The sequence below is a fragment of the Spea bombifrons genome, chromosome 2 (genome assembly GCF_027358695.1).
Source record: "Spea bombifrons isolate aSpeBom1 chromosome 2, aSpeBom1.2.pri, whole genome shotgun sequence".
NCBI classification, from domain to species: Eukaryota; Metazoa; Chordata; class Amphibia; order Anura; family Pelobatidae; genus Spea; species Spea bombifrons.
In genome coordinates, this window is record NC_071088.1 from 31360233 (window position 1) to 31384848 (window position 24616).

Sequence of the window (24616 nt, forward strand, 5' to 3'; positions counted from 1 at the left end):
TTTTTATAGATATAGTCTAGTCAAGGGCATTTGATTAGCAGCACCTGTCTGCTACTTATCATCTTAATTCCTATGGAAGCAGTTAGGGTGTACTTAGTTTTACACACATGGCTTCTCCATTTTGGCTTTATTCTTGTTGAATAAATCATGACCCAGTGTAATATGTCATGTTTTGTTTATCTGAAGTTGTATTTACCTAAATTGTAGGCCCGCTAAAGAACAGATGATTGTTATTATGTCCTGATATGTAAAACCATAGAATTCAACCAAGAGGGTGTACTCCATGAGGGTGTACAATTACTGTATGTTGCTGGTGATTGCTTTAGACAGCCTTGTAGGAGGTGGGCATGGAGAAGAGTGATAATGTCAGGACAGGTAACTGATAACAGTGGCTCTGCCATATGTTGCTGATGCTGCTGAAGAGAGGATTTCTCTTGTACGATTCAATAAACAAAATGCATAGAAATGCAAGCAGGAGGTAGCGTCAATTAATGAATTCTCTTATGCTAAAAGCTATGACAGTGAAAGTTCAACTACTTATCTTCCTAGCTAAGGTTTCTCTAACCTGTTGTGTGCCTCCTAACACTTGGAAGCAATGAGGCAATTTTTATCAAGATATAACTAATACTTGATAGGGAAAGGTTCTTATTAGAGGGTGCTTGACTGAAAGGCTCATTAGACATAAATGTTATAAAAGTATAAATCATCGAAGGACATCTATACAAGGTGCTAGCAAAATTCTAATCAAGTGTATAGACCCACCCGAGGCATCTTATGGACTGAACTTCTTCACTGAAGCATAAAAAATTGGCATGTGATGCCACATGATGGTCTCATAAATATAGGGCAGGTGCAAAACTGTATACATTTTTCCTGTTTATTTGAGGTATGGAAATGTAAAATCTGTTTTTCTATGTTCTACAGTCATAATACAATCATTGTTTATAGGACAAAGTCTCTAAATAGTGATTGCAAAAAGGCTGATTAATATTGTTGTATCCTCTGTACATAGCTTCCATTCCATTATGTCTTTTTTTGCCGTCTTCTGGATCAGCTGATATGGGTACTTGGAAAAGTGGAACTTGATAGTGTTTCAACATATGTAACCATTTAACTACATACACACACATGCTTAACATACACCACAACGGCTAGATGACCCTAAAAATACCCAGGCCTCAACTAGTGCTTAAAAAGACAAAATAAAAAAAAATCTTTCTTAAGCAGATGAATACATTAATATCTCACTCACTAATAGTATTAGAAGCAACACTAGTTTCTCCTCCCATCTAATTATATGCATATGTAGTATAATGTTTGCATACTTTTCATCATTTGTTTCATCCTCTATAAGACACTGTTGCACAGTGCTTAATATCTGAATATAAAAATGTACAAACATACAGCAAACATATATTTTTCTTGGTAACTTCTGCATTATTTATATAATTCACTATAGTCAAAATAAAGTATGGCTTTACTACTTGACTATATTGATTTATGCTTCAAAACAAACATGTGGCTTATATTTGTTCTGTTTCTTTGAAAAAAGGTAAATTGGTAGGTACATTGGTATCTAAAATGTTTAATTATCTAACAAAATGTCTGTAAGTACATTTACCTGCTTTGTGTTAATAAATAAAATATGTCTTTATGTATGTTTGATGACAATCTTGTTTTCACCATTGGAGAAAATATAATGGCTAACCCTTATAACCCTTAAAACCTCATACCAAGGGTTTCTTCACACCTGATCTGAGCTTTTTTGCCTATTTTTACTATATGTTTATTCAATCCACCAGATTTGGTCACTGGGTGGTGATTGCTGAGTCATTAATCATAGATCAGATAACAATTCATTCGTTTCATGTCATGTTTAACCCCTTAAGGACAATGGGTTGTCCTTAAACCCATTAAAAACAATGCATTGTGAGCCCGTACATGTATGGGCTTTGTCATGAAGTGGTTAAACTCAAATACATATTAAACATAAACAATATCAGATCACTTGGGCCACTTGTATGGATTGGTGAATCCGATAGTTATGTAATACAAATGTAAAAATATTAATAAAATATATAGTTTTATTAAGAGTGTGTGTCATTTCTTTGGGGTTTAACCTTATGACCTTGGTGACAGCAACAGATTTGGAAACATCTTTGTCTTCCAGGCCGGTGCTGTTGAAGATTTTTTTTCAGTGCAAGGTTAACAATCGCTTTCATGGTATGATCAAGCAGCATAAACACATTTGTACTTGGGTATAATACACCCCCTTTGAAGGACTCTTGAAAAAAACAGACAAATTATGCATATTATACCCAAACAAATTGTATATTGGTTTTCAAGGACTGATAGACCCTTCTTTTAAACCCATTTTTATATGTATAATCCAACATTTAGTGTGAGTAATGTATTTAAAATGTGGTGACCTGAAATGTGGGTAAGAATTCCTAATAAAAAGGGCCAAAACATTTGGCCAAAGTATATTTAACGTTGCCTACTACTTTGTTTGCCTACTTCTATTAAAGTTCTTAAAACTACCATGTTTCTAATGTGCATTCAACACAATAAGTAAGTCCTAGCAGAAGTAATAGAAGTGGTACTGATAGATAATACAGTGAGGGAATTTATATGTGCATAGCATAAAGTTATACTGAATCTAAGAGAAGACCAACGACTGTTTAAAGTTTGAGGCTTTACATCAGGAAAAATGGATAGACTAGCTGGGCAAATTGGTTTTTGTATGCCGTCAAATTCCATCTTTCTATGTATGCTGCTAAAAAGATGTAGCAGCAGCACAAATAGGCCCATTTGAGGTACAGCATCAGCCTATGGTCTTCTGGCTCCAGTTCCTCCATTACCCCCCCCCAGGTTCCAGTGCCTCCAGGGAACAAAATACTTGAATTCTAAACAGCCCAAGGAACAACCAATGAGCTCAATGGTAGTCAATCCTTACTAACATTCTTCCAGACCACAATACATTTGACTGTTTCTGATCAAAGGTTCACCAACTGCAAATCCTGAATCACGCCATCTTGGTGCAAAATGCCATTGGCTGTCCTGGATCAAATGATTAAGTGCAGCCTTTACAAGACACCACGCATCCTGTTGAAAGAGCTAGTGTGCTACTACTCTTGATGTGCTTTTTAGGGATTGCTTGTTTGTGTATTGACATTGATTTCTGACTATGATTCTTACCTTATGTATTTGGCTTATATTATCAGAATTGTGCTGTGAGCTTCTACCTATCCATGACTAAACTCTGAGTTTAAACTTTGACCTTTTGATGTCCTCTGACTATGATTCTCTGTCTACTTCAGGGAACAAGCACAATAGCAGACACTAGTGATCTGAGCCCCAGACTGTAGGGAAAAGGAATTGTTCTGAAATGTAGTTGGCGCTGTGATTTGATTCTGCTCAAGACCTTACTGTTGCAGAATTTACAAGTTGACATGGAATTCTGGAATTTGTAAGCGAATGTTACATTCTCATTGATATAAAAATGGATGCACTGATTTCCACAAACATCTGCGTGAGATATATATACCTAAAAACATTCAAAAATATATTTGGTTAACATAGCAATAGACCCATGTTTTATACTTCTGACAAATATATCTGTATTAAAAAAATGCAAATCTTCCAAGAAAGGAAAAAGAATAGAAATGTTATATTTTTTTCCAATAAAATGTTCAGAATTTATTTGAAAATCATTTGGTGATCTCTCTTTATATCTTTTCATTATGTGCATTACTCATGTAACAGGTACATAATCATTAAAATTAAAAAATTAAAATGTTTCCTGACCCACATATAAAATGACAGACGTTGTATAGTCTATGTAGTGACTCAGTTCTCATCACTTAAACTAACTGAACCTCAGTATTGATTCTGTTAGTGTTACAGAAGACAGTTCTAACTCTGCCGCAGAGGTCGGTGAATACAGAGACATATGGTATAGTTTGACTAACCAGTTAACAAGCTTTCCTAAATTCATATGGGCACTTAAAACAGCAACTCAAAGCATACTCAAATGAATTTTATGTACCGCTCTGTCTTTCTTAAGAAACAAAAGCCCAAAATGAAAAATGCAAAAAATAACAAAATAAAAAAAGTGATAGTAATAATAATCAGCTTGTCAGATTAAATTGAACATGCATTTGTAGAACCTCAAAAGGTAACTTTTTTTGTTAACATATTCAAAATGTCATCTTCAAGTGAACTTGCAGTTTTTCCCTACAAATGAATAAGGTTAAAAAATTCCAAAACCTTCTCAAGGATAGGTTATTAAGAAGAAAACTCTTTCTTATTCTGGAGGCAACAGAGATGGGTCTTGACTAATGTATATACACATAGGTAACAACTAAAAGCACAATTTTTCTAAAAGTTCTTTTGTTTTAAACTTAAAACATCGATAAAAGATAATTTTTAACTCACAGCTATTTACATTTTTTACAAATATTGTTTTCTTTAAATACAGTTCATAATGGCATTTGCCTTCCTTGTCAGAACATATATTCTGCATAGTCAGTCCCTCTTTTTATTTTAAATAGTTTCCATCGTAATGTGTAGCTTCATAAAAAAGCTTAATATATTTACTTGTTTGACCAAGGGCCATTCATTTTATGGCACATAGAGAGCTCAGAAAACAAAAACAAAGCAGATTGATAATTAACATCTTCCAAAGCAACCAGTTTTTGTCATGTGTGATTGAGGAAACATCCATTCACTGTAAAGAGAATGTCCAGAAAGTGTAGCTCTTCATCTAGCAGGGATAAATTCATAAGTAACATCATAAGAGTATTTACACGTTTCATGTTTCGGTCTGTTCTTTATAGATATTGGATACATCCTCTAGCCTGGATAAAATGAGTAAGAAAATAACTCCTTCTTACATCTTGATGAATATTCTGTTTGTTTTTGTTTTCTTCACGTGGCTGAAAAAGTGGCAAAGCTATACCCGAGTGGTAGAATGCCCATGGGGTAAATTAGTACTATTTTGGCCTCCACTAAAGGTATTAAAGGTATGCAGGGGTTGCATTCCTGTTAGTGTATTCGGAATCATTGTAATAGTATTTGGAGTCATGAGAGGAATGTCATCTGGAGACCTCCTTAGTGTGAGGGTGTAGTCGGGTGGGCAGGTTAGCCGTAAAGTATCATGCGCCTGCAAGGCCTCACACTCATGGTCATGCTCCAGCTGTTTCATCTGCAATGACATTATTTCTTCATTTTGTATATGAGCTATGTCGTTTGTTGTATTCCTTTGAGGACTTGGGCGTCTGTGTGTCTCATGACGCCTTTTATCTTTTTTGTAGTATAAAGCCGCGAAGGCCAGAATGTTAAGAAACAAGAGGGATGCGCCAACAGCAATTGTAACACTGAGTTCTGTTGAGTAATCTCGCTTGTCTTCTGTAATAATAGTACTTTCTCCCAAAACAGTTTTTTGAGTTTCTTTAGGATTATTTGCCGGTGTCATAGCAGGACGTTTTGTGGTAGCCCTTGATTTAACAGGTGACCTTCTTGTGACATAAGGAAAGGATGTCATATCAGGAGGAGGCACCTTAGTGGTTGTTGACACATACTGGAAGATTTCATTCAGGTTATGTAAATGTGGTACCAATTCCAGCCAGAAAGCCACCTTTGTTGCTCTGTAGTGATCCCTTACTCTTGGTTTTAAGCCAATATGTAAATAGAGTTGATCCTTTGGATCATATTTGGACCATGCAACTTCTTCAAATCGATTGGGCTTTGTATGGATGAACTTTGTGTCTTGTGGGACTGGTTTATTTGGATCACTAAAAAAAAGAAGAAAAGTAAAAATGAATTGAAGATTACGAGTAATAAGGTTTTTTTTTTTTAGAAATTCATTTGAATAACATTAAGAGTTTACACCTCACATTGTATGCTTTAAAATATTCTATTCTAATAGTATTAAATTAACCAATAATTTGTTTATTTGATAAGCATAGCAAATGGACAGTACTTCACATACTTTCTTCTCTTACAATATCCTGTTTAGTTTGAATAAAGAATAAAAATAATGTAACTATAAATCATAAAATTCCTACAAACCCCTACAAAATGTAATATACAAATAAATGAAAAGTCTATATAGAATACATATGAATATATATATATATATATATATATATATATATATATATATACACACATATACAGGTGCAGAAAAATAATAACATATTTTTACAATTGGTTTGCAAATTTTAAAAAAATATTTATGGCAATATTTTTAAAAACAGTGTAGAATTATAACAGTTGTGTGTTTAAGGGTTTTCTATGTCCAGCTCTAAGCTTGTCAGCTTGCAATCTTTGAGAAAAAGAATTTGTCTTTGAAATGGCAACAATAGCCAACGCGGCTTTTACTTTTAGCAGCTACGGCTGATTAATTAATTAATTAAAATGATCTACAGCTTGTGGTTTGTGTTTAGGAACCAGTGCACTTGTTTTGGAGATATTTAATTTAAAGGTTCACCACATGGAAGCTGAGATAAGTGTGTCAGAGTGATGGAACCAACATGATGTAATCAATAACCTGTCCTAAATTGTCTTCTCCTCCTCCATCCTTACAAAAGCTACCTGTAGCACTCAATCCATTTTAATCTAAATTAAATAGAAATAATAAGTGTATTATGATAAACATTGCTTATTATAACACACTTATTATTTATATTTAATTTTGATTAAAATGGATTTTTGATGAGTTTTGCTAATTTTTCTTTTCCTTTTGTGCTTGGGGGTTCACGTGCGCATGTGCTCCTATGGAGGAGCCTCCACTGTCACTATGTTTTCTTTGTGGCACCTCCAGCGCTCAGCGATAAAGATAATAGGAACACAGAAGAGATTTAATCTGTTAAATTACCTCAGCATGAACTAACAGAAATATTAAGTGCACATAAATTAACGTTTTTATTTAAGAAGAATATATATTAATATATATATATATATATATATATATATATATATATATATATATATATATATTGCTCCCCCAACTGACATGCACACTCACTTTAATAAATAAAAAAATGTAAAAAAAATTATAATAACAACTTTCATTATTTAAGTCATCTACACTGCAGGAAAAGCAATTATCTTTTCATTTTTTTAATTTTAATATTGAATACACAAATTAGCTATTTCTTTTTGCCTTTGTGATATTCTTCATTGTGTCCGTTTGATTGTTTACTATAATAAAGGTAAAATCCAACGTCCACAGTGTTACATTTCTTAGCATTATAATTCCGATGTCACTGCACTCTTTTTTTTATAATGCTGCAGTCTGCACACTGCACTGCAGTAGGGCTGCAGTTTGGAAAGCCTAATGCTGCCATTAAAACCTTCATTGGAAAGATTTACAGTCCCCTAGTGAAACATTGAGTTTGCCTTTAATTTTAATTCAATGCAAAAGACTCAAGGTTATAGAAAAACACGATGCAGGCAGAAATTTTAAAATGTACTGTAACAAAATGATGCCAGATCAAGGTTAGTACACAAAGCAGTACATATAAGCATGCTGCACATTCACAAAATATCAGAAAATAAATATCTATTTATCCAATTTACTAAAGTTAAACTCATATTTGTACTTGCGAAAACATTTTTATATATATATATATATCTATCTATATATATATATATATATATATATATATATAGATATATATATATATATATATCATTTTTTTTGGCAAGTGCAAATATGAGTTGGCTTTACATATATATATATATATAGATATCTATATATAGATATATATATATATACATATATAGATATATATATATCTATATATAGATATCTATATATAGATATATATAATTACAGCTCGCATACACTTAGGTGTTGAGATAGGGGATATATTGGGGGTTCAAAAGGGGACTAAAGTCCTTTTGAGCTAGCTATATACCACTTACGTAGCTGGTACTCTAAGGGTTAAATATTTTTATCACATTCATTCTCTCTCAGTTTTTGCTGTTATTTTTTTTTATCCTGCTCTCTTTTCTAAGAACCTTAAGCAAACAATAAGTTGCGCAAGATGACGGTAAGTCGTTTAATTTTATTTCATGTATTTACTTTATTTAAGTTAATGCATATTAAGTTACTTAAAAAGTGACTGGAGTGTCCCTTTAAATGCTTGTTTATTTATTTGCATGCACATCCAAAGCAGGATTGACCAGAATCCCCTCTATGCATTTGCTTTCTTTGCAGCCTCCAGCTATTTGGTTGCAGGGAATGCATTGATCACATCTCCTGCTCACCAGCGAGCATGAATGGAATACCTATATTGTATATTTAAATCCATTAACACATTACATTGGTCTGTTTCTTGTACTCAACTGTAAAATGTAGGATCTGGGAAATAGAAAAGTTATGTTTTAATTAAGTTCCATGCTTGCAAACATAGGTGCATAAATATTAATAAATATTTTACCCACATGCTTCTAAAGATTTTATAGTCATATTGTCCTGTGGCAATGTCCAGTTGCTTAAAAGATTAACATAGTGCCTGTGCTTTAACAGAGTGTTTATTTATTAGTCTGGAACTACATGATACAAACTAATATACAGAAAGTCTACTTATCAATTTACCCATGCTAAAAGTATTATTAATGTGAATTTAAAGGGACAGCAAACAGTGGCATGTTTATCTTTGGCCCTGCCCTAGGCCTAACCCAGTGCAGTCCCTTTTACTAGGCAATAAAGGAAGTGCGGCTATGGAGGAATAGGCCAAGTCATCACAGCTCTTCATAGTGTTAATCAGTGATCTCCCTTCTAACTAGCCTATTAAGAAGTGGCATTTCAGGTACCCTGGTCGCCCAACATGGGGGCATGAGCCTAGTTGGGTTAGGCCAGAATATGCCTAATAACAGTAAACTCTCAAGCTTTTCCCCCTAAAAACAGAATTGCATGGATAAACGTATGTATATAATCTCTACTGTAAGAGAGACTTAGCCAGGTCGCTAATTGCCGGGTATCACTGAGGGCCATACTTGTCTCAATTACAAATGCTATGGAATTATTTAAAATATCAGCTAGCCTGTCTGAATTGCTTGAAACACTACAAGCTTGAGGAATTATTTGCAGAGGTATGATAGGTTAAGCACTTCATTTCATAGTAAGGAGCTCGAGAGCAAACTACCATTTTAATGGGATATCTGAATGATATGAAGTGAGCTATTTAATATGCTATAAATGTTACCAATTTGTCAGTTAGTCCTCCCAGTTTACCGATGTTATGTGATCCATGAAGCTTTGTCAACTGATTTTTAGTGTTCAGACTTCCACCTACCATTTTATAGATTTCCTCTGTTTTATTTAAAGTACTTATATTTTATGACTACAAATTCAATGCATTTCTTAACTCTTCAGAGCCAGTGGTGCATTGCTGGGGGCCACAATACACCTAACCCACAGCGAAGCCCCATTTACAGCCACACCATCTTGTCTGCTGAGTTATAACATCATATCTTGGCATTCAACTTCTTACGGTTCCATGGCACGTACACTGAATGTTATAGACTGACCTCAATAGAGTTAATGATCTGATTACAAAGCAGATCTCTCTCAATGTATTGAAGGTATCGTATTGAGATGGATTGACACTATGCACTTTGATTGTAGCATTGATATATAATTATATACTATTATTTTAGTCTTAATGATTTTCTGTTCTTTTTATATTGCTTTTCGTTTATTGTGCTTACAATTGAATAATAAGGCAGATTAAGGCAATTTGTCTGCCTGATAATTTCTATCTATCTATCTATCTATCTATCTATCTAACTATCTATCTGTCATCTATCTAAATATATGAATTTCAGCGAATGTTAAAAATATTATGTATGTTGCCCCATTAAAAAAATAATTCTTGAGATCTTTTGCTTTCTGCATTTGTGTTACCAATATTTTGCCTATAGTACCCCATTTTATTAAATATGTTAGTAGTAAGCAGTGCATTTACATAAATTGAACCTTTAAGAATGATTATTACAATCCTGAACACAATTCGGTGAGCCACATTACCATCTAGTGTTTAAACTATGGTACTACTCTGCATTAATCATTTTTACCCATGCAACTCATTTGATAAATATATATTAGAATGTTTTATTCTAAAGTGTTCCAGACAGTAAATTTTACTTATATTACTCCATTACTGGATTATAGGGTTGTGTAATGTTGAGTGTGATAAAAAAATAAATAGTTTTTAAGTTAATATATAACGTGCTTCATATATAAAAGTCATAGCACAGTGGAAATTGGACTTTGCTTAGACCAGTGCTTTAAGCCCTGCTTAGGGTGACCCACAATTGCAACAGTTGTATGCCTTTTATATGAGAGGAGTCTCTTCTCCTAATTGTATGAAATCCTCCCAGAGGAGAGAAACGTAGTTGTCGTAGATGTTAGAGGGTTGTGTATTCAGTAAGAATGAATTGTCTTAGATCAGGGAGGGCTTCCCTACAGATCATGGGTAGCAAGGAAATTGACTATATCCTAGTATTTTTTTATACTATGATTATTTACACACCCACAGGCATACAGCAGTTACATATTTAATTAAATGTGGTATCACTAGAAATACATGCTATCATTTTTACAATACCTATGACTTCTTAAAGTCAGTAGATGTTGACTTGTGTTTCTTATTTAACTCCTTCAAACCAAATTGCTATTTTCCCATTAATACTATTAATCATTCCAACATCAAGCATCCTGTTTTTTTATGTATTTATTTACCATCAAAAGGGCTCTATTGAGCTGTTGATGGTATACAATGGTCGTAATTAGCATTAGCCTCTGCAAAGCCTTTGCTTTAATGACAGAGATATTGGCTTTTAGACATAAAAACAAGAGGAAAAATGCACTTTTTTTGCAATGCCGAGCCCGTTGAAAACAAATATATGATTATATGCTTCTTGTTTATTTATAAAATAAAATGTTACCTTCAGTTACAAAAATCCACTAAATATTGGATACTATAATGCTATAGAATAATATATATAAAATTTAAAATACGGTAAGCAATAGATTGTTTAATACATGTCTTTCTCCCAACTGTGATAAATACTGGCAAGAGAAATTGCCTTAAAAAGAAATGCATTTAAAGATTATGCAGAACCTTATTAGAACTAAATTTTCTGCACAAAGCAACAGCTCACAAATAAAGATTTAAAAGGTATTGACCTATATTCCTTGAACATGTACTGACTAACAGCAGAAAATAATGCAAGGAAGACTTACCCGGTTTTGGCAAAATTTGTCCAATATGTCATAACTACTGCACTAAGCATGACATCATTCTTTGAGAAATTACAGTTAAAGAGTTCTGTGGGTCCAATCATAGGGATGCCAAACACATATGGGACTTCATCACCGTGAGCAGAATCAGCCCAAGTTGGTTTCATTTCACTTTGGCAATGGTGGTAGAATGCATAAAAGTATGTTGGAGAACCATATCGAGCATGTAAGTCAGCTGTTGCAACAGCAGGAGCCACCCACTGGTGATCTGTGAAAAGTGCTACCAAAGTCTTCCTTCTCGTTTCAGGGTTTTCTTTGTCAGCCCAATCAGTGTACATGAACTTAATGGTTTCCCTAAGTGTGTCTTTTCCCTCGGGGTAACCATAGAGATTGTCTACGAAGTTGGACACTGAAAAGTCAAAGTCACTTGGAGAAACGCCATCTTCATTATCTACCATGCCATCGACAAATTTTAAACCTTCTCCTTGATTCACTCCAAGCATAATATCATAGTTAAGGAACTCCCCTTGTTCCATGAGAATCTGAGGGTCATCTGGAATGACATCACCATCAATGACTGGTCCAAATGCAATGTGGTACGTGGCTGGGGTGATGGATTGTTGAATGAGTTCTTTGTAGTTCTTCTCTCGAAGGCATTCAACTAAGTCAATAGTATCCAACATGTCACAGCCCACTTTATCTGCCAATATCCTAGTATATTTGGCAGGCTGGTAGTTCACTGCCCAGCTGGATAAGGCTGTTCCACTTTGTATGATTGCTTTCTGGAACAAACCTGCAGGTGCAAAATTTACAAATTCAAATGAAAAACCTTAAAAGTAAAAAAAAAAAAAAAAACAATGCAGCATTTACTAAGTAGACTATACATACATTGTGTCTCTATAATCTAAATCCGAGCCGTAACTAGAATAATATTTAACAGGAGAATCACGTTCCCTTAACTGGTACAATTCTCACTTATTTCCAGGGTAGCATTTAACTGCACTGTAAACTCTCATCTGCTTAATTCTAAAGTCCAGAAATGAATGGATGCTTAAATACATTTATGGTATTTGCATAATGTAGAAATGATCATATTTATATAAAAATCCTCAAAGTCACAGGCAATCATGTCCTCTTGTCCATGTAATTGACACTTCTTTCTCGTTTGAAAGGAACATTGAAAATTGCATTGTGAATTGTGTCCTCCTTCTAGAATGCATTTAAGTAATTATATCAAAACAAAAGTTAAAATCAATGCAGATAATTGCGTTTACTGTGTCATTTTGGTTTGTTTAAAAGATACCTTATTGAGACTATTTTAGTCACCTTTAATTTCAAATGTACTCTTCGCGGTATTAATATTAGTTTTGTTTAATCAAATTGACAGTAATAACAGTATGTTTCGCACATTCAGGTAGAATTACTAAAAGTTAGGTTGTCAGTGGAGTCATAGGATTATCTTTTACCAAAGTGATTTGGCATATCATAAGTACAAAATCCAAATCATATGACAATTTGCTAATTTACTGAAAGGCACTGCCTTTGAAAGTGCTTGAGTGTTGCTCCTGAGTGCTGCTAAAAGCTTGCAAGCGGTCATATGACTGCTTACAAGTCACCATCCTACAGCTTGCGAGTTGTCATGCGAGTGCTTGCAGGCTGATTTCTAGATAATATACATAGAAATATAACCATATATGGATTTTTTTTTGTAGTCATACCTGTCTGTCTATCTATGCCACCTTTATAATAAGTCAGTTTGTGAAATTTCATCCCTGCTAGATATTTCACGGTCAACTGTAAGTGGTATTATCGGAAAGTGGAAGCGTTTAGAACAGCAGCAAGCAACTCAGCCACAAAGTGGGAGACCACATAAAGTCATAGCCCTTGTCCATGTGTAAATTGTCCTCTTTCTATTCTTTTCAACGAGTGCATTCCAAACTTCCACTGGTATCAGCACATGTGGCAGGAGCTTCATGCGGTTCCAGGGCGGCTCATGCAAGTCATGCACGTACAATGCCAAGCATCAGATTGAGTTGTGCAAACCACTCCACCACTGGACTCTGGCGCAGTGGAAACATGTTCTGTGGAGTAACGATTCACATTTTTGGGGGCAAAGTAGGCACTCACAAGATGTTTGGGGGCAAAGGTGGCACTGTGGGACATGTTACTTGGTGAAATTGGGGCCAATTACTTGGTGAAATTGGGGCCTCCAAGATAGAGGGAAAGGTGCAACGGTATAGGACATTAAGAAACTAGGTAAAGAGCATAGAGGCAGTGGAAAGAAGGGCATTGGGTACTGGGGCACACAGAACGGAAACTAGGTCATAAGAGAAGACACTGGGAGATGGGGAAATCATATTTTTTTAGAAATAAATGTTTTAGGTAGGAGGAGCATAAACACAAATATTCATCGTAAGGGTGAGTTGTCATCAAGTCATACTGTTTTAATTTCCATGGATCTATATAAAACACCTAACTAGCCAAAAGCTGTTCCATTCTGCATTCAAAAGCCAGGGCTTACATATAGTCTTCAGTACCCCTCAAAATGTGACTATTATCATGAACAAACTAGTGAATAACGAGGAGATTTGAGTTCATATAAACATTATTCTGCCGTCATGCTTCATTTAGGAATTAATTGGTTATGGGTTTAAAGATGCAAATGTATAAATCAAAGTAAAAGATATAACATGTTTGATCCTTGATTTCTGACATGACCTTTTGGTAATATATGCAGATTTGTTACTTTTCATGGAAGTGGTTCATTTGAATATGGTGCCACATAGCGGTGTTAAACTTGCATATTTATTACTGTCACCCTACATTTTTTGTACATATTTTGAACTGTCAGCTATGTTTAAACAGTGATTTTAACTGTGAAGAAGATACCAGTGAAGAAAGCACCAATTGGAATGCTCAGCTATCATTGTCAGAGTTTTTTGTTGCTTTTTCACTCCTTCACACTCATGTCATTAATCTAACTTACACTCCCACTCAGGCTCTCCCGCTCTCACTCACTCTATCTCATGCACTCTCTCAATTTCTCCTTTCCTTCTCCGCCAACCACTTCTGTGTCTTTCTTTGCAGCTCTGTTTCTTCTATTGCTCGGTTTTCTTCTTCAGTTTTCTTTTTTCCTTCCTTTCTCCCACATTTTCAGCTCTGTTATCCAGGCCTCCCAGAGCACTTCTGAAAAAGGGTACAGCCTCAGAGCACACCCTCTCCCCTGACCGGAGAAACAAGCTAAAGGCTGCCCCCATGGCTCTTCCCTTTTGTAGAGGTACTCCGTGAGGCCAGAATAATGCAGATTTGAAAAGAAAAAAAAGGGAGAGACATGCAGAAACATTTCTCTTTCTCTGTGGATCCGTATGCATTATTCTGGCCTCTGACACACCGCAGGGACAGCCTCTACTCTGTCCCTCTAATTAGGGGAAAATGTGTGTGCAGAGGCTCTGCCATTTTGCAGAACTGCTGTGGGAGGCCCAGTTAACAAAGCTGATACCGGGGAAAAGCGGAGGAAAAAAGAAAACCGAAGAAAGGTGACAGGAAAACAAGAAGATGCAAGAGAAGAAGTGGACCTGCGCAAAATGAGACAGGGACACAGAGAAGGTAGGGACACATAGAGAAGAGAGTGATTGAGAGTGTGAGAGAACATCAGAGAGTGTGAGTGAGAATGTGAGAGAGAGTGAGAGTGTAAAAGATTATTTGGTAGTGTGAAAGAACATGAGAGAGTGTGAGTATGGGCTCTCCCACCCCAATACCTCTTTATAGGCTATCATTATGATTGTACGACAAGTGTTGATATTTACCATCCAAGCACTACAAGAAGGCAGACAGACTGGTCATAAAACACTTACTTATCAGGAATTGTGCACTGGCGTCGTATAGTATCAGTATCATTTCTTGTAGCCTATTCTACTGATACGTGGGATCAATGGGGTGGGATTGTAAGAAAAGTAGTTTCTTAGTATGCTGGGTCAGAACTTTCATATCCTCTGACTTCCAGATGCTAGCACTTTTGGTTAGATGTTTATTTGTTTGGCAGTCTGAACCTGGCAGAGGCATGCTATGAATTCTACATATAGATGTTAGTAATCATTAAATTTATGAATTGTCTTTCCTGAAAATTATATTGATTGTTGTTCATTTATATAATTTCATATTATTGTACTTGTTCAGTGTTTTGGTTCATACAAACTTGCTATTGTTGTTCATTTAGAATACCGTATTTGCTCGATTATAAGATGACCCTGATTATAAGACGACCCCCCAAATCTGAATATTAATTTAGGAAAAAAAGAAAAAGCCTTAATATAAGACGACCCTATAGGAAAAAAGTTTTACCAGTAAATGTTAATTCATGTAAATTATTTTTTTTAATAAAAGCTATGATTGAGAAAAATATTTTGGTTTTATTGCCTTCTATTTTCCAACCTGCCCCCCCCAGTTATGCACATCTGCCCCTGAAATATGCCACTGTGCCCCATAATATGCTTTTTAACCCTATATGCCACTTTGCCCCTTGATGTGCCTTTTGACCCCCTATGTGCCACTCTGCCTCCAGAAATGCCTTATACCCCTATATGCCACTCTGGCATTAAGGGGGTTAAAAGGCATATTATGGGGCAGAGTGTTATATAGGGAGGTTTAAGGCATTTCAGGAGGCAGAGTGGCGTATAGAGCGTAAAAAAGGCATTTCTGGAGGCAGAGTGGCATTAAGGGGGTTAAAAGGCATTTCATAGAACACTCTGCCTACAGAAATGCCTTATGCCCCCCATTTAACACTCCCCTGCCCCCACCCAACTTTACTTTGTTGGGTACTTTACGGTACTTTGATAACTTTAGTTTATTCAAATGTTGTTGTTCTCCTGCTTTCCTGTGATATTATGCTTCCTATTCAATTAAAGTTGCTTACTTTATGTGGTAGTGAATTGTTATTATTGCACATGTCTATAACTTATATCTTAAATCAATTTATGTAAACCTTAATAATGTAGGGTTTGGCACATACCACTTAACCCTTGATCTCATAAAAAAAAATAGTAGAATAAGAGTGATCCTGAAAATCTGCACATTCCCCTTGAGTTCTGGACACTTGTGTAAAAACCTTTTAGAGCTTCTAAGTATAGACTATTATGGAACTTGCACGTTTTAGCATTTATTTATGTATTTATTATATATTGACAAAAACTGTGTTGTGGGAAACTGCCATTATCTTACATTAGTCTGGAGAAGATAAGTAGTAGTTATGGCAGCTCAGTTACCAAAATGTATTTTGCTAACACAAAACATTAGAAACGCACTATATTATTTTACTACTACCTTATTTTATTATTCAGCCTATCATTTTACTCATTGAAGCCTATTCAAACGATGTAATACATGATGTACTACAGGTGCATTTAAACTGTCCTTAAATTTCTCCAATTAGCCCACATTTTCTATGAGACACATTTGAATTAAATGTAAGGTATTTTAACCCTATGAAACCTACATCTAAATCATTTCCAATAGCAGACTGACATATTTTCACCCTAACATCTTTTTTGTCAAGTTTGTAATTCTACTATGGAATAGTATGCAACAAGTGGCTTTTCACTTTATTCGTTTATATCCATCATTACATATACTTTCAATTTTCATTTTTTATGTTGTAACTCTAATGACAAAGCTCTTACCCCTCTGATAGGACCCTACTTGAATATCTACGACATGGTGTACATTAGGGTAATGGATCATCAAGCTAAAAGGAGTGGAGCAGAAGTGGTAGAAGCTAACACAGTAAGGAATAGACATGTGGCTATACCAAGACAATACCAAGAACTGATTAAGGTTTGAGTTTTTAAATCAGGAAAAAATTGGGCAGACTTCATGGGCAGAAATCTTCTTTTATGCCTTCAAATTCTGTATTTCTATGTTTCTAAGTTGCTATGCAAAGTGTTTCACACAAAAACACTATGCATAGCACAGTTACGTTTCAGAGGTGTGTTTAAGGTCATGTATAACAGTCCTGTAAAAATATGTTGATTTAAATTACCTTATCACCCACAGGTCTGTCAATAAAGGGAAAGGAAAACTGTAAGGGAATGTAATAAAATGTTCCATCTACAAACATTATCAGTTGTTTGGGAAGTGATTAGATAAGCATTGTGCTAAAATTATATTACATAGGTTTAGGATATTTTAACACCATATGTTATATAAAGTTATTTCTCTTTTAAAGGGTAGTCCAACCATGTTTTAATTTCTAGAGCCAGATTAAAATGATTTAAAATATTGTGCTTTCTTTTTTAAAATGTATGTTGCATATTCTAGTTTAGCCACGTCTGCTAGATAAACACCATTGTTAGAAACAAAAGTATGGCTTTGTCTAAACTAGACTTGTTTCGTCGTCAGGTTCGTCGTCAGGGGTTACAGGGCAGTGCGAGTGAGCCTATTGGTCATCTGCAGGGTCTTCCTCTGGCATCAACCAATTGGTTGATGCCAGAGGAAGACCCTGCACGTGACCAATAGGCTCACTCGCACGGCCTTTTTAACTCCTGATTTTCACTCCCGTTAATCCCTGCGATACTGCGTTGGATAACGGGAGCAGAAATCCGTAGGATAAAGGGCCGTGCAAGCGACCAATAGGCTCACTCGCACGGCCCCTTTCCACTAGTTGCTATGCAGAATAAAGAAAAAAAAAACAGACAGAATGCTGCCCTCTGTTGGTTTTACATTGAGTAGCATAATAACTTATTAAGCTACTCAATGTATCTAACCAACAGAGGGCAGCATTGTGTCCGAAGTTATAATAAGTTATTTGCTAAGTTAAATGTCCGTACCAGCGACTTTGTTGGTCGCTGGCACGAACATTTAACTGACACAGCGGGGAGACCACTGGGACCCTGCTGCAACAGTTAAAAGTCCGTGCCAGTGACCAACAAAGTCGCTGGTATGGACATTTAACTTAGCATAGTAACCTGAGAAGACAGGAACGAGCACGAAGACGAAGAGCCCCCTGGTGCCCAAGTCTAGTCTAAACCATGCAGACCCTGACACTCTGACTTATTAAAGTCTTTAAAGTAATATTGTTACCATGAATCAACTCAATGTAATGTTGAGCAGAGAAAGTCGACTAACATATCACATGACTGACCGCAACAAGCCTCCAGGACTGCCCGTAAACAAGGTTTATGGGAATAAAACAAAATAAAACCAAGTTGCTATGTACTATGTATTTAACATTCATAGAGAGCATTGTTTGTCTATAGGACTTACCATTTAATGTTCAAATGTCTTTATACGCATAACACCTGTCTCCTTTTAAATTAATATCAGCTTTATTGTGCTTATATATATATAATTGAAAATATACTGTATACATGCTGTTACTGTTCAAATAATAAACATTTGATTTATTTGTGCGATGTATATATTTTTGTAAATAACAATGTTGTTTTATTTTTACAGTATACTTGGTAATTGGCAGGTGGAAAGAATGCCAAGACAAAGCTGTAGACATGTTATTGAGAATAATAATTCTGAGAATAATATTACCTTCTGAATAGTGGGACAATGTCAGTAAGCTAACACAAGAGGCTCCTGCCCCCGATCCAAAAATAGTCACTCGTTTTGGGTCTCCCCCAAATGCTCCAATGTTTTCTTCAATCCATCGCAAAGCTTGTATTTGGTCAAGTAATCCATAGTTTCCTTTTGCAGCCTGGTCTCCTGTACTTAAAAATCCTGTAGATAAAGATGAGATAATTGAGTCTTGGAAAATCCTGGTATATACTTTAAGCTATTGAATAAGAAAAAGCGATTAAGAGTTATTAAAATTATGTTAAAGTACCGAATAGCATATTTTTCATATTTTCCAAGAAGTCTAAAGGTCATAATAATTGCATGTCTATGTTCATAGTGATACTATGTTTTTGGTATGTGAAAAATGCATAATATTTGAAGTTATCTTAGTTTTTTTACTGTCACTGTTCATTTCTATGTTTATGTATACAAAAATAATCTGGTGTAAAGACTTAAAAATTATATCTGCAGCAATTGATGAAATATCTCCCATGACCGGTCACTTTTATGACAAGATCATTTTTTTTCTACATAACCCCAGCAGAGCAGCAGCAGCAGCAGATAATGGAGTCTATTCACAAAAGCCATGGCAGGTTTACAGTAACAAATTCCCATAAATTGGACTAAATGTACCACTTGTATATTCATTACTGCCAGCTGATGCTCAACTGCAACGTAACTCAACTGGCATCAATATGACTTCAGCACAGTCAAATGGATAGAATTAAAAAAACATATTAAAAGTTAAAAAAAAGTTTAAAAATAATATAATGTACATGATGGCTGCATGAGTTTGGAAGCATAGACAGGGGAGCTCTGCTACTCATTTCTCTAATTTATTACTCTCCTGGAACCAGATCTTTTTCAACAAATGGGAAGGAATAACCTAATGTGGAGAAATAATTATACAAATCTTTAAAATAAAGTTAAAATGGCAGCTGAAATAGTATACATTTGAGGCAGATTTATAACACATGCACAGCCTTATATTTAACCCCTATTACATGAGCTGCTAAAGCATATGGAACTCTACATTTATTGTTTTTTTTCTTGTATGCTATTCTTACTTCCCTCGTGAACATTAAGATATTGGCACAAATGGGAAAACTTCAGGGTTGCACTATGACTCCTTCATATTGCACTCAGATTTAATAATCATCTGAACATCTTTGTTGTTTGGGTAAAATTCCAATATTAGTACAGTTGGCTTCATTATTTAATTGTTACCACTATTAATAGATCATTATAGTAGAATCCCTTGTGATTGCATATTAAATGGTTAATAGCTGATGAGTCTTTATCATTTATAAAGTTTCCAGTTATCATACCTGGGAATTTCTTTGGGCAGGCTACCTGGAGCTCTGCCTTTGCTTTGGTCGGGGTTAGACACATGTGGTGGTGGTGTTGGTCCCATAGTTCCTTTCATGGGATGGAATGTGGGTTGGGATTAGGGTAAAGTGAATGGGAGGTGTGGGCGTGGTCACACACCCACTCATCAGCCAGTAGAAAGACAAAACTGCCTCAATTTATGTAAACGTTTATTTAAAATCAATTTATGTAAAAGTTAATAATTTAGGGTTTGGCACATACCACATTGTGGCTTTTCACTTATTTTGACCAATATTGCCAACCCAATATTTGTTTTTTTTCCAGATTAAAAATAAAAAAAAATATCATACATGATCATTAACAACACTTTCTATCATGTAATCCGAATACAAGAATATTAGATATCTGATGAATCAGTATTTATTATTGATATGCATAACCGCCATACTCATCAAAGGCTGATTTGACCTTCAAAACAGTGATTATTATGCAAACCACACATATCAGGATTACCCAATGCTGTATGTATGGTTCATAGTACACTTGAAATGACTCATTCCACTAATTGCTTTTTCATAAATGACAAGATCAATGAATAAAATGCTTTGATTTAGTATGATGACATCCATAAAATATAATTTAAAATAGAACCTACTGTCAACTTATAAACATTTAAGAGACATTCCTGATCCCATATTTGTGTCCAGTCCCATCCAAGTTTAACTCTAATTTAGGGTTGGCTCTACCATATAGGCAAACTCTGAAGCTGCCTGGGGCACTGCGCTAGTAGAGGGAGCTGCCAGGAGGTTCTCAGCTATATTAGATAAACATAGTTCTCCTAGAGCGCCAACAAAACACTAGCTATTCTACCCCCCACAATCAATTGGCAGTTTAACTTGTACACTACTTAAGGATGTTAAGATGCTTCATTAGAAGAATGCAGATGAGGACGAATGTGAGACAGAAGTCTAATTTTATAACTCACCAAAGTGCACTGGAGTCAATGCAAAATATTTCACATATTGTTATTGTTATTTATGTTTGATTTTCGGTTTATTCATATCACATTATATGTACCAAACCAATAGCCATTTAATGTTATTTCCTATGTCGTGTCAGAATATATCTCATTGGAGCCCTACTATCATCCGAAATTGAATCCTTGTGGTTCTTCTGGAAACGTATTCTCATGCATACATGAAAATGGGTTTCCTGAAATGTAAGACAAATCTCTGCATAGTGAAACAACAACATCTCTACTTGAACACTTTAGTTTTCCTAGGACCTCGCCAAACAATTTGGATGATTTTGCTTTACTTACAGTGACTAATGATCATACATGGGAAGTTCCCAGGTAGGCTAACTGTAGCTCACCATGTGTGGGGCAAGTCTAGCTGTGAATAATGGTGGGGCTATTCCTAGACACTCATAAGTGAGTAGGATGTAGGAGGAGAAGCGGTCAAACACCACTCTACTGCACAAAGAAAGGGGAAGCATGCTTCAGGCCAAACCCCATTATGGCAATTACTCCAGCTATTCTCTCTTCCTCTAAAGGGGATTAGTCTGAAATGCTGATGAAAAAAAAAAATCTCTATAATGGTGCAAGAGAGAAGAAAACCCTTTCACACTCCTTAGTGGGCTATTCAGCTTTGTGTGAAGGTTGCATGTATTTAATATTAAGTAAATACATTTTAATATATTTGTCATGTGACATTATGATAAAATCTTTTTTTTTATTCAAAATGTTGACTGCTTAAAATTGGCCATTTTCGGAAGACTACTTTTTCACTTGTCACTTATCTGCTTCTTGGCTACTTTGTCACTCCTTACAGTGATTGCCTGTCTCTCGCAAGACTAAATTCTAAATCATAGAGCTGGCGTAAAAAAAATACTCAATTAATGCTACATAAGTAGATTTTTTCTCGTCAAATGCTCTGTGTTGGATTTGTCTATCGTGTGCCGTAAGGGACAAAAGGTTGGTATTCTTAAATTCTAACCATAGACCAGGTAAAATACCACTACATGACATATTGCATCTGTGTTACAATGTAGCTCTACAAATCTCACTGCTTATACATGTGATATAAATCCCCAGGTAGAACTGCTATATAATATTAATGTGTTTCTATGAACTGCTGAATAGCAATTGCGTAATTATAACCATATAATACAAATATTGCATCAGGCAAAAGGCTGAAATTTGTCCCCATATGGTGTTCACATTTTAGTCAAGCTCATTATAGGCAGACAGGTACTTAAAGGATGTTTATTTCTAGCAACAAAAATCACTATTAAACCAACATGCAAGATAGATTACATTTTAACCCACCCATGCATATTCATATTATACTATATATCATAACGGTTCCCCTGTTATAAACCTCATGTAATGCAGATTGGCTTTAATTTTTTGTGTCAGCATAACTGTAATTTGTAAAACCAGCTCTTTATCATTATTAATGGCTTTGAAATGTTAGTGCAGTGATGAATATGTATCCTATAAGATTTTGAAGCTTCATTTTTTTAAAGAATAAAGTTTATGTGTATGTGTGTAGCCGTGTATAATGCAGATTGCTGCATTCACTGCATTGAGGAATGAAAGTGAGTGAATGAAATCAGTGGGAGTAGTATCAGCCAAATTCATGTATTCTGGCTTAAAGCTACTGACTTTACTAGGAGCGCTACAGAGCTTGTGTTTTTGGTAGAGGCCATCAGGGAAAGGAAGCAGGAATGGAACTTGCCCAGGCAGGTAAAGCCAAGTAGCCCTATTGCTGTTTGCTTCATTAGAAGAGTGTAGATAATGAAGAATATAAGACCGGTGTGTTATAAGACCGGTGTGTTATTTTATGACTCCTAAAAAACAATAAAGTGCACTGGAGTCTATGCAAAATATATCACTTATTATTTATGTAAAACGTACACATATACACATGCTAACACATACTTACACACACTAACATGCAAATATGCATAGATAATTCAGATAGAAACAAATAATCCAGGGTACAGTTAAATAAAGAAAAGATTATATTTCACATTGACACTTTCCCCCTGGTAACATCCCGGAGCCTTTTTTTAAATAGCTATTCACCCAAACGTGACCCTCACAGTGAGTGGGCCAGGTCAGACTGGTTGATTTTGAAGAATTGCCCCTTTGCCCACCAGGCCAACTTGCTAGCCCCAATAGGAGGGGGCTCCACTAAATAAGGAATCCCTGTACATATTTGCAAATCGTTAAACTCCAGTATGAAGTTAGTGATATATTTAAAACCTCCAATTTATATTTTTAGGCTATTGTATCACATTTGCTACCTGCTGGAAATGCTGTAGCAAACTAAATAAACTAATAAAATATCAAATGGTGTTATTAGAACATAAAGGGACAGTATAATGTAACTGGCAGCCTCACGGAGGAAGAATGCATATTATTTTAACATTTACTGAGCCAGTGCTGGATCTGGCTGATAGATATCACATGCCAGGAAATGTGTTTACTTTTAATATTGTTTATTTCTACCATTCCTGCCCAGCCCTTAAATTCATTACCTAGCAAACAATTAATAGAAATATAAATAAATTTAAAATATATTTTCAATCATACGTATTAACCTTTGCTTGCATTGTTTTCTTTTCCTTTCATTATCCTACTCCCATCTAAATATTAGATTGTTTAAGCACAAATAATGAATTGTGTTCTTTACCTAATATTTTGGTTTGTCTTAGTTATATAAATTAATAATAATAATAATGTTTTTTTATAAGAAGAAAATATTTAGTATTTTTCCAAAAATTTTTCTTTCTTCTGCTACAATAAAATAAAGCATCTTCTTTTTTTACCAGTGATATTTCCCATTTCCAGCTAAAATGCGTTTACAAACTGACATTTTAATTGTTTATTGCTTATAATCTTGATTTATTTATCAGCGTTAAATACATTCAAGATCATGAATCTGATGACCTATGTCACATAAATCCTCTTCCAGTGATAAGGGATGCTGTAATGTAAGTCAACAAACCTTTTTCAATCCTAGTAGCCCGAAGCAACTATCATGAAATTTACAATGCCTTCATCATTAGTAATTCCCCCTTCTGAGTACATCTCATGACAGATAATTACTGGCTTTCACTATTTAATAGGATAGAAATCTCAAAATTCTATATTCTTGAGACTAGTGCTGTAAACACATCAGACCAACTGTTTCTATGTGCATATGTGCACTGTAGCTAAAAATAAGTATCAAATCTCTTCGGAACTTTTCTCAATATGTCCCTATTACAAATAAATCCTGCAATCCTCCAATTGTAAATGTGTCCCTGATCAAGGTCTACTTGACAAACACTAATGCTCTCATTGCCGTCATTTCCACAAGCTGTAATTTTATATCATTTTTATCTGGGGAACAATGTACTTTACCTGTGTACACAGACACCAAGTACTGTCATTTTCAGGCAAATTGGCTTGCATTAGAA

The 24616-nt window shown here is 35.1% G+C and overlaps 1 protein-coding gene across 2 annotated transcripts in view; it reads right to left on the minus strand.

Annotated features, from left to right (window-relative positions):
- Nucleotides 1–3668: 3668 nt before the first annotated feature.
- The window catches only part of NLGN4X (neuroligin 4 X-linked), a 130404-nt gene continuing 109456 nt past the window's right edge, over nucleotides 3669–24616 (minus strand). For both annotated transcript variants that reach the window (XM_053457387.1, XM_053457386.1), the window contains 3 exons: nucleotides 18794–18979; nucleotides 11261–12050; nucleotides 3669–5795 (listed from right to left, as the gene is read on the minus strand). In XM_053457387.1, coding sequence (XP_053313362.1) covers nucleotides 4955–5795; nucleotides 11261–12050; nucleotides 18794–18979 — 1817 coding nt within the window. In that variant the 3' untranslated portion in view covers nucleotides 3669–4954. The remainder of the gene's footprint in view (nucleotides 5796–11260; nucleotides 12051–18793; nucleotides 18980–24616) is intronic.